The 11,058-nt window shown below is 42.5% G+C and overlaps 1 protein-coding gene across 2 annotated transcripts in view; it reads right to left on the bottom strand.

Moving 5' to 3' along the window:
• Positions 1-1,856: 1,856 nt before the first annotated feature.
• The window catches only part of CAB39 (calcium binding protein 39), a 74,982-nt gene continuing 65,780 nt past the window's right edge, over positions 1,857-11,058 (bottom strand). Inside the window, exons 6-9 of one of the 2 annotated variants that reach the window (XM_006082628.3) lie at positions 8,096-8,155; positions 6,761-6,826; positions 4,983-5,126; positions 1,857-4,389 (exon numbers count right to left, since the gene is read on the bottom strand). In XM_006082628.3, the coding sequence (XP_006082690.1) occupies positions 4,201-4,389; positions 4,983-5,126; positions 6,761-6,826; positions 8,096-8,155 (459 nt within the window). In that variant the 3' untranslated portion in view covers positions 1,857-4,200. The remainder of the gene's footprint in view (positions 4,390-4,982; positions 5,127-6,760; positions 6,827-8,095; positions 8,156-11,058) is intronic. The other variant, XM_023762277.1, reaches the window with a different exon arrangement.

Here is an 11,058-nt window from a genome sequence, read left to right as displayed (position 1 = left end):
GGGCCCTCATTGCCTCCACACAAGTGAGATTTTCAAAGGTGGGGAGATGCACAGACCTTTGGTGTGTGGAGGAGAGTGTGCCAGGCAGCCATGAGGTGTGTGTGTGTGTGTGGGTGGGGGAGCCAGCTGGGGAGCAGCCTTGTCTGGAATCTTCCCCTGGGCTGGGCTGTGGCACTGTCCACCGCTCCGGCTGAATCTCCACCAAATGGAAGACCCAGCTACTGAAAACTAGAGCAGGATCTTGTTATTTCCCTGGCACACCAAGTATTTAGGTGATAAAAATGTATTACCAAGAATGGGAGTTCTGATGAGCAAAAGCTCATTTTGTAGAGAATGTTGAAAATATAAAGCTTCCCCCCAAATCTCCACTGTCTTCCCGAAGTTCTACTGGATGAAAGAATTTCACAAACTGCAGAGGGCACTCTCCTGCACAGATACCTGGTGGTCCCCGGGAAGACATAGGTCCCCGACGGGCCAGACACCTGCCCTCGCCCGAGGACCACACAGGGACCAAACATGAGCAAGGTCATTGTCATGTCAGTGGAGAGACTCGCCTGTGCAGCCATCACCACCATCTCTGGTCAGCATGAACTCTGGGAGCAGAAGTCCTTGCAAGAAGGTTGGAAGGCTTTGCCCTATAAGTTATGCCTCGGTGCTGGAATGTGAAGTGTCGGCAGGCGGAAGCGGATGGTCCTTTCTTGGTGGAGCTGGTGAGGTGTGTTCAGTCTGCTCGCTCCTGAGGGAGGTCTTCTCCCAGGGCTGGTTTTGGGAGCCAACCAGGATCACTTTCAGATTATAGTGTGTGTGTGTGTGTGTGTGTGTGTGGGGTCTTACCTTGCCCTTCCACCTTCTGGAAACCAGATGGTCAGAGAGGGGCTATCAGGCTCTGGAAGACGTGGCAGAGACCCTCTATAAATCCAGGAAGAGCTGAAGGGGCAGAGTGTCCCAGGCCACTGTCCTCTGAGGAACTTCTGGTGAAGTCTCAGGTGGGGTTACTCACCACCTTGGAGGGGCGCTAGCCCCAGAACACACACGCTGTGTGCACTGCAGCCTCAGAGCTGTCAGTCACCGTCTTGTTGGATCCTCATAGACAAGGAAGGCAGAATAGCCACACGTTACAGAGCGGCCCAAGCTCAGTTTCTGTGTGTTTGACAGAGGGAGGGGACACCTGACTGGCCACTGGTAGGAAGCAGAACCTGTGCTAAGGCATGAAGCCACCTCAGAGAAAGGGCAGAGTCACAAGTTCTGACCTCAGGGACCCTGACATCTTTGGAGAACTACCTAGAAGAGATAACAAGTAAGATGTCATCCAGACATCTTGTGTTCTTGGCAAGAGCATATCCCTTGCCATCACCTGACAACGGGGTCCCACTCATGACAAGGGTGGAAATAACTGAGGGCAGGTTGTGGCTCCGTTACAGGCAGCCTGAGGTCACAGCTTCGCCCAGGTGCCATTGAACACCGTGCTTCTGTATTCTCTCACCGTCATTGTAGCTTCACTCTAGCTACTTGTAAACACTCCTGCCCAGGGCTTTAGTTTTACCTTAGAGTATTCAGAATAAAGGGTCACAGAAATGAAGAGAAAGGATCCCCCAAAGCCATGGTGTCAAAGCGATGCTAGTAAAAGGCCTAATGATATTTAACTGTGGAAGGAAGGGTGAGGCAGCTGTGAGCCCTATACTATAAGTGAAAATCATGTTTGACACCAAAAATAAAACCCTGGGGAAAAAAAGACAGAGGAGTGTGTATGTTGTTTCTGGTTCCAGTTTGTGGCAAAGCTGTCCTCATGTCTCCTGATGGGGCTGTTCATAGCGACACGAATGCAACAATCTGTATGACATCGTCAACATGCACAATGCTGTTTCTCCAAAATTTTATTTTAATTTAAATTACAGGGCCAGCCATAGTCTGATAAGAAATTACTTTTCTTCAGGAGAAAGGAAATGCTCTCACGGCATTGTTAACAGGTGTCTCCATCTCCACCTCTTTCTAAGGGTTAAAAATCACATGAAATAACTGACTTATGTAAAATTAAACCTTTATGACACAAAGAGAAACACCTCCAGTTTAATAGTTTTGGTAACATGAATATATTAAAGGATCATAACTTTAAATGCAACTTTTCAACTTTGAATGTTTTCACATTTTTGTTTAAAATCAAACAACAAAAAAACAACAACCCCAAAATCTTAACTATGTCCAGATTCCAATGCGATGTACCACACGGTGTTTTGACACGCTGCCCTCACTGTCCTCCACGCTCTAGTGCTATGATGACGTCACGGAGTGGAAGCTGTTTGTCGTTTCCAGTTCTAAGAACCAGCTTGGCAGGAAACCTTCCTTCCACCCGGTGTACTGTTCCCCCTGAAACCTGACACCCAGCACTGGACACAGAGCCAGGAGGCTTCACGGCCAGGTCTGCCTTCCCGAACGTCTTGATATTTTCAACTCAAGAAGCTTAGATCACTTCCCCTACTTCCAATGGAAAAATATGAATGATTTTACACAGATTTTGGTAAAGACAGCCTCAGGAAGACCAATGCCGACTGCCATTTAATTAAATAGAATAAAATACATCTATATTTTCTGGAGCTATTTTCCTAACTGGTGTTCCTAGAAGGAGGTCTTGCAACCTGCTGAAGCATCACTTGGGAGTTTCTTTTTACTGGCCGATAAATAATTCAATTAGTAGGAGAGGCTAGCAAAGAATAATCATGTAAATTTCTTAGTCAGCCACAGCCATGCTAAATTCAAACTGGCAAACTCTGATTGTAAGTTGTGATCTTTGTATCACTAAGATGAACAGATACCATTCTAATAACTTTACATAGATATATCCTAGGAGACGTTGCTCTGCCGTGGTCACAGTAACAAAAAAGTGGTGCAAAATCAGTTACTTTATAAATACTGATAATTTGCAGCATTAAGGAATAGAACATTAAAAAAAATAAATTTCCCCATAGGACACCTGTGACTAGGAACTCTTCTTTTCCTAAGAGAAGCCGAAGTTTAATGATTCAGTTCCACAACTACTATACTGGATGACTTACTCTAAAGAAGAAAAGGTGCTCTACTGAGGTTTCTCACACAGAGAATCAGCGTTAATTGCGCATAATCAGTATCATCCATAGATTGAGGAAACTCATTTTAAATGAATAAGGCCAGTACTATGCAGGAAAGAGGGCTGACTGAGTTCCAAGTCTGTATTGTATCCTATTGATGGCACCCCACTAGATAACTGAATACAAAGAAGGATTGGTTTACTTTTGTTTTTTAATGCTGTGATACTTAAATGTTAAATCAGCATTTTCATGTGATCTGAAGTATTTCAATTACATATGAGCATTCATTTTTTTGCAAAGACTCAATATTAGGTAATAGTTACATACTAATACAATAACATTCCTCTGCTGTACAAATTAAATCATTTAAAAGAAATGAGCATTCTAAGAATTATATACAAAAGAAACCTGTAAGCATTGTTGAAATGAAATGCGAGGTGTCGTTGCTAGCTCTACTGTTTGAAAAGACCTTCCAAAAGGGAAATTAACAAATACCTTCCAACATATCCAGGTTTACAAGTCTCAAGAAAATCAAATGTCAAAAAATTCTAGAAAGCCGTGAAAAGCATATATACATTTTCCTTATGACCTTATGAAGCGTCACACTTTTAAGAAGTTGCCAAGTTTCAGTATCAATTTATTTGCACATCAACTTTAACCACCCCAAAAGCTCACATCGTGGGTACAGTTCCCCTGATTCCAAATACAGCTCTGCACGATCTTCCTGTAGTGAAGGCAGACAATCTCACCAAGAATCCACGCCCAGCTCTTTAACGTAAGTGCAAACCTGCAGGTTTAATCTGACCCTATCACGCCTTCCGCCCCTCCGTCACACTATCACCCCTACATTTGCCCTCACGAACCTAGCCGTGTTCAGAACTCCTACAGCAAACAGGGTCTCTGAATTCTGAAATGACACAAAGATCAAGAGAAAGTCCACGTGTGCTCTAGTGTGCAAGAAAGCAGCAGCTACGTTCTCCAAGATGGACTAAAAAAACAAAACAAGATAAAATGAAAAACCGTTCACTTAACAGCAGACTAGCATAATGTTCCTCATGAATCGGTGAGAGTGCCTGGTGCTGACGAGCTAACAGCAGGTGCTGGGTTTGGATTTAATATTTCGGATGTTTATGGGGAGTTAGGCTTCTTGCTGAGCTGGTCTCTTCAAGTCCCTGATCTGTTTAACTAAATAGGTCTTCTCGTCATTAAACTGCTCGTCCTCGGTCCTGTCGTTCTGAAACTTGCTGAGGAACTCTATGAGTTTGGTCTGGTTCTTGAGGAGGATGTCTAGGATGGGCTGTGTCTTGTTAGGGTTGGCAACAAACACCTGCCGGAGAGAAATCTGCATCAGCTACAGGAAAGAACAAGGCAGGACACATCCAGAACTTCCCTCCCTGGGCACGTGAAGTCGGGATAACTCAGTCAGAGGTTTGTGCTTCAGGATATCTTATTTCACAATTTGAAAATTAAAAAAAGATGTACATGCTTTAGTACAAAGAGGACTGGTACTTTCCCTCATGCTCTGAAACTCAGTAGTTGGTATTAAAATATAGATGCTGATTTTAGGATAACATTTGCAGAAATTATTTCTGGGCACAAAAGGTCAAAATGAATTTTGAGAATAAAAACCTCCACAGAAAGCATTAAGATACGGGTTACCCCTTAACTTTGTGATTAATAATTTTCTAAGACAAATGGCACTCCTCTATAAATAAACTTATTCTGTTCCCAAATTGAAATGTTTACCCTGTTTCTGGGTCTATTTTTCTGTTTAAATGTTGTACCACACAAAACATGAAAATTAACTGAATTGTATCACTTAGATTACCAAAGTGGGGCTAATACTATTTCAGAAATTTGTAAACGAAATGAGACTGACGACTTCAGGAGAAAATATTGTTTGTGGTTTTAGTACTCTACCTTAAAAACGTGAAAGGCCTCAAACTGGATGTTACGACTTTTGTCTCGTAGAAGATTCATCATTAATTTGAGGTTCTCAGGTTTACTGATGTATTTTGTCATAATTGTGAAGTTGTGTCGGTCTAATAATAGTTCACCGAGAAGCTGAGAAGACATTTAAAGAATCACTCTACATTATCATTAAGAGTCTAAGGAAAATCAAAGTCTGAATCATCATTATTAAGTACAGAGTATCACTAGGCCCCCCCAAAGACCGATGAAGTGAACCGAACTATGACCTAGAACAGTGATGGCGAACCTATGACACGCGTGTCAGAGGTGACACTCGAACTCATTTTTTTGGTTGACTTTTCTTTGTTAAATGGCATTTAAATATATAAAATAAATATCAAAAATATAAGTCTTTGTTTTACTATGGTTGCAAATATCAAAAAATTTCTATATGTGACACGGCACCAGAGTTAAGTTAGGGTTTTTCAAAATGCTGACACGCCGAGCTCAAAAGGTTCGCCATCACTGACCTAGAAGCTATGGAGTGCTTACTGTCCGTTACACAAACACCCACCTTTCCCTTGGGCATTTAAACCTATGGTGAGTCTGACACTGCTCTCTGAAGAGAATATTCAGGCACATTTGGCCCCAAATTTAAGACTGTCAGAGCCTGCCTGCTCTTTAAATAGCATTTGTGTTACCTCACTAGAAAGAAACTATCGAAGAAAGTGTTTAGAAGTTCTTGATAATTCCTGTTAACTAACCACAAACCTTAGCTTAACTAAAAATTAATTTTTTTATTTTTAAATTTTATTTATCTGGATTTCATAGGACAAAGGATCATGTCCGAAGTTTTCTGTACACTAACTTCTATACATGCCAAAGTTATCATATCTGATTCAGAAAGGCTGATAAAAATGAAAACTTTTCTATTCCTTCTTCAGCCAAGTATCCTGAAGATACTCCATTTCTTCCTTAGTGACTCCTCACCACTAATAACATCAGTTAAGCAGAAAAGAAACCTGTGCCTTCAGGGCTTACTGAATTCACATAGGTTGGTTATACCTTATCAGTCCTTAATTTTTCAATTGTTGTTGCTTATTCTAGATTTTCTTTGGCAGCCACCTCTTCACGCCATCAGTGCCCACATCTAGTGCAGATCGAGTGTGTGGTGATGTGGCCTGCAGTGGGAGAGGGCCAAGGTGTGGCCCTTGTGGACAGAGGCAGAAGCAGAGTGGGGGAGGGGCTAGTCCTGGTACCATCGGCCTGGGTTTGAGTCCTGCTTCCCTGCTCCTTGTGAGCTATGTAACCTCGAGCACGCTGTTAACTTCCAATGGAATTGTTCATATCCTATTTTGATACGGAGCAGCCAAACCCGTCTATGGTCCAGTCTCACTGCTTACTCCTTCCCCTTCCCTCACACAGCAAGTCCCTGCCATTAGGGTTGCATCCTGGGGAGATAACACCTGCAGTGTCTTCATCTAACCGACATGATTCTAAGTTCTGAAAATATGCTTCAAAATCTAAAACACTGCATCGCTAAGAGATAAAGTCCTCTTCAAAATTCTGTGTGTCGCATTTGGGATCTCTAACTTACAGAGAGGCGGGCAAGAGCCCTGTGTGGACCTCTGCTGAACCCCACCCCTTTCCACAAAAATTCTGATCATGGACAAACATATTTTCATCTAAAGGTCTAAGACCCACATACTAGCATAACCCCCTTTCCCCAAATCCAAAATTCAAACACAGGGTGAAGAGATGTGAAGTACATAAAATAAATGTCATACCTTGAGTGACTGTCTTTTTGTCACATAATTTTCTGAATGAAGTAACTTCTCATACTCACTGAAGAACTAAGACAAAAAACACATATCAGAGTTATTTATTTGTTTTTTGAAGACGGGTAGATAATGTCAGAAAGTTTGAGTGGAAGCTCTAACACCTCGAAGGTCAATCACTGCCCAAGCTCGCCTCTGCCAGCCTGTTCCACACCCTTCCTCCGAGGTGCTCAGAAACCCTCAGGGTGATACCTGCTGATGACCTCTGCAAAGAGGGCTCCTGGGACTGATTCCCTCCCAGCTCTAGACAGGCCCATATACTAGTAGAGCTTAAATCTGATCCTCTTCTGTCACCCAAACTCCATATTCACGAAACAACTCCCTTCCCCCGACCGTTTCCTCACTGCTGAGTCAGCTATCATTTCTTGGTGTTATATTAGAAAATTCATATTCGTTACAGAGGAGAACTCAATTAGTCCAAAGCATAAACACAAAGAGAAAAGTTACCTGTTCTTTCAACGCATCAAGTAAGGAGAGAAAATAATTAAGAACAGAAGAGAGGGGAAACTCATACTGTGTTATATTGGAAGAGGTCCTACAGAATGTAGGCTCAGGCTCAAACTTGAATAATGGGAGGGATTTCACTTAGAAATGGGGGGAGGAAAGGATTCTTAGGGGATAAAAAGGGAAGGACACAGCATGAGTAGAGACCTGGAAAATGTAAAATGCTACAGATTTAGGAACTGACACATGTCCACTAGAATCATGTACAAATCTCAGGGGACTCTATTACCAGGAAGTCTGACATCCATTGACTCAAGCTGGAAGGGACCTCACCGCTGGGCTAGTCCAATGTCCTCATTTTAGAAATAAGGACAGGCTTCCGAGTCCTCCAGGGGTAATGGCCTGGGTGGTGACAAGCTGTCAGCTGCAGAGCAGGGGCAGAACCGGGTTCTGCCTCTAGGCAAGACCTCGTCTCACCTATCAGGTGCTGCTTCCCTTTCTCTCTATTTGTTAGCAGCACAAAGGGAAAGGAGAGTTAGGAAGTCAAATAATATTTTTCTTTTATCTCAGCTGTGTATTATTACTCAGCACCAAAGTGCTTCACTTTCCTCTTCTAAATCGAGAAAAGATCCAAATGGCAGCGTGTCAATCAAACAGATAAAGTCTGCTTCTAATCAGGTAATGCGCTATACCTCCTTTCAGTAGAGAAATGGTTATGGCACCACCTTAAAACTTTACATTTGCAAAATAAACAGTCTGGTACAAAATCTAATTTAACCTTTCATTTCTGATAATAAAACTTAAAATTTGCTATTATGAAATAGTATTTCATATACTTACTCTATCATAATGTTGTTCCAAAAATTCTGCACTGAGCAACTTATGTCTTGTAAGCAAATCCTAGAAAAAGGAAATATATTGTTAAAATGTTGTTCTCGCATTCAGGTTCTTTTAGAAAAGAGAATCCTAAAACATTCCACGCCATTTTACCTAATAAAAACTGTTGTTAAAATTACTATACTTAAATTGAGCATGAACAGTATTGAGGATATTGATTTTGTATGAGTAAATAAAATCAATAAACTGAAATTGTGATTTTAATGCTTATGATTAGTCACACATCTATAGCTCTTAGCAGGAAAAATTTAAAAACAAACATATAAGGCAATGGGAATATATGTTCAAAGAAAGAGAATAAAGAATTGAAGTGAAATAAAAAGTAAACAACTGTAATAAAATGTCAAATTGAAACTGCTCCTGGTGGAGAAAAAGGACATTTCTTTAATTAGAAGTATTGGAGGTTCCGTTTCCTTCCTCCTAAATTCAATTGCATTCAGTTTCATATCTAATGCAACCTTTTGCAGAGGTAAAATGTTTTTGAAAAGCCCTGTCATTTTATAAACATCAGCTCCTAAGTAAGCAGAATAACACCGCAGGAACGTAGGAACAAAAATCAGTAAGACCTCGAGTCTAACTCTGCATTACTATAAAACAGAGCTTAGGTCTCACCCCACGGATTTCCCTGGAAACAAGTCAAGGATCATTCATTTAGAAAATATCTACAATGTGCCAGGTAACGTTCTAAGTGCTAGGGTTACAAAGAAGAAAGATGTGGTCCCTGCCTCCAAGGACCTGGAAGTTAGCAATGATTAGCCTTGGTCTCACCAGGTTGGGGTGGGGAAGGGGGAAGGGAACATGTGACAGCAGGAATGGCCAGACAATATTTGGTCAATCAATGAATTACATTCCTTTAGAGCCCCCTACTGGAGAGGTTGGTGCCAATAATCTCCTTCTCACAACCAACTTTCCTTAACTTGTTTTCTTTGCTATTTATGTTTGAGTTACCAAGGTTATATTGAACTAGAGTTTCCTAAGTACATCCAAGTGCTATGGAAGTGGGAAAGCTCTGAGAAATGTTCCACGGTCAAGCTGACATGGAAAGCACTACAGCTCTGGTTGCTTCATGGGGCTCCATCTGGCAGCAGGAGATTCTGCAGGGAACTCTGTCGCCTGCTTTGTTAGCACCCTTCCCTGAAAAGGCCTCCATGGCACAGGCTTGCCCCTCTCTAGGTACCTACTACCTTTGGAGCTCCACTTGTCACTTCCACAGGGAGCCCTTCCAGACTGGCCACCAGCATGCAAGCATGGTCACAGGTATGACTGTTCATCTGTGAGATGACCTGATGAATGTTTCGTGCCAGACTGCACATTCTGTAAACACAAGGCTCAAGTCTGTTTTAAATATTTGAATCCCCAGCACCTATGCAGTGCCCAGCACATAGTAAGAGCTTAATATTTAATAAATGAATGAACCAACATAAGCACATAGTAAGAGCTTAATATTTAATAAATGAATGAACCAACATCAGGGAATATGTTTGGGAAAATGTCACACTAACCAAGGTTCAAAGTGTGCTTGTTAAGAAGGCTTCTAATTCCACCCCAAAGATTTACAGGTGTTTAAACTGCTGGATAGGTTGTATACTGTATGTTCAGGAAAGACCTACCCAATTTATTCTAAATCCCCCTTAGGGAATAAACAGGCAAAACAGAAACCCTGGAGTTTGTTTGAGTACCTCAAGAGTCTGGTAAGAAATGCTATGAGGTACCCAGATAGGGAAGGAGAGATGGCAGGGGTAGGAGAATTGATATTATCTCAGTATATCATGGGGCCAGATGTAAGGGAGAGAGGAACATGAGAACGTTAAGGGCATGTACCAGGAATGCTTGTTAAGATCACTTCCTTTTAACATGCTACTGTGGTCTGTTTATGGTGGTCTCCTCTGTGTAAGAGCCTCAAGAGTTAGGGGGTGTGTATGGCTCATTGCTGAACCCCACACCTATAGAACAACACCCAACACAGGGCAGGCGCTGAGAGGCTTGTGGAACGAACTGAACAAACATATGAATTAGCAAATTAAGGGATTAATGAGTCAGGATCTGTGCGAGACTGGATGTCATTCTGGAGGCCAGTATGAAGAAGTACAGCAAAAGAAGCCCAATGCTCACTGCTGGGTCATAATCCGACCACGGAGAAGACCAGAGGTGGGGGTCTGAGAGACAGTGGCTCTCACTTGGGGCTGGGTTCTTAGGAACAGGCAGGTAGAAAGTATTGCTCTAAAAAGCAAAGGCCTTGATTTGACTGCAGGTCTGAGTAAGGGGACTATTTGCTCTGAGGTTGTATCTCAAGTAGGAACATGAGGCTCACAGTTGGGCCACACATGAAAAGGGGGATTGTCCCCATCTCCCCATCTAGGGGAGTCTCCTTGTTATCATTTGGTTTAAAGAGAACATGGAACTCAGGAAACCATTGCCAATTTAGGAATCAAATCTCAATGACCTTGGTAAGAGAGAGAGAGAGAGAGAGAGAGAGAGAGAGAGAGAGAGAGAAAAGGGGTGCGTTGAGACTACTGAAGTAGGAGCTGGGCCCAGGGCCCCACAGGATGAAAGCCCTTGTTAAGAAGGGCCATGACAGGGCAGGGCCTGGAGGGGATAGTAAAACATTAGTGGGAAAGGAGCAGTTGCTGAGAGCCAAGTTGGGAAATGAGGAGATGGGACTTAGGCAGTGCCTCTGTCTACTGAGAGACGAAGAGGAACCTTACCTTAGGACTAGAGCCAAGAGCTATGGATAGCTCAAACCAGGGTGTGGGGAAAGAAACCAACAGAATAGAAGATGAAGAGAAATTGTTATGAGGTCAGTATCTGCTCAGTAATCTGCAAAGTTTATAGGTGCATGTGGTCCCAGACATGCAGAGTTCCTATTTGCCCACAAAGGGGGGGGGGGGGGGGGGGTAAAGAAAAGG

The sequence above is a fragment of the Myotis lucifugus genome, unplaced genomic scaffold (assembly GCF_000147115.1).
Source record: "Myotis lucifugus unplaced genomic scaffold, Myoluc2.0 scaffold_3, whole genome shotgun sequence".
In the NCBI taxonomy this organism is placed as follows: domain Eukaryota; kingdom Metazoa; phylum Chordata; class Mammalia; order Chiroptera; family Vespertilionidae; genus Myotis; species Myotis lucifugus.
The sequence above is the reverse complement of the archived record's forward strand: the minus strand, read 5'-3'. Positions and strand labels throughout refer to the sequence as shown.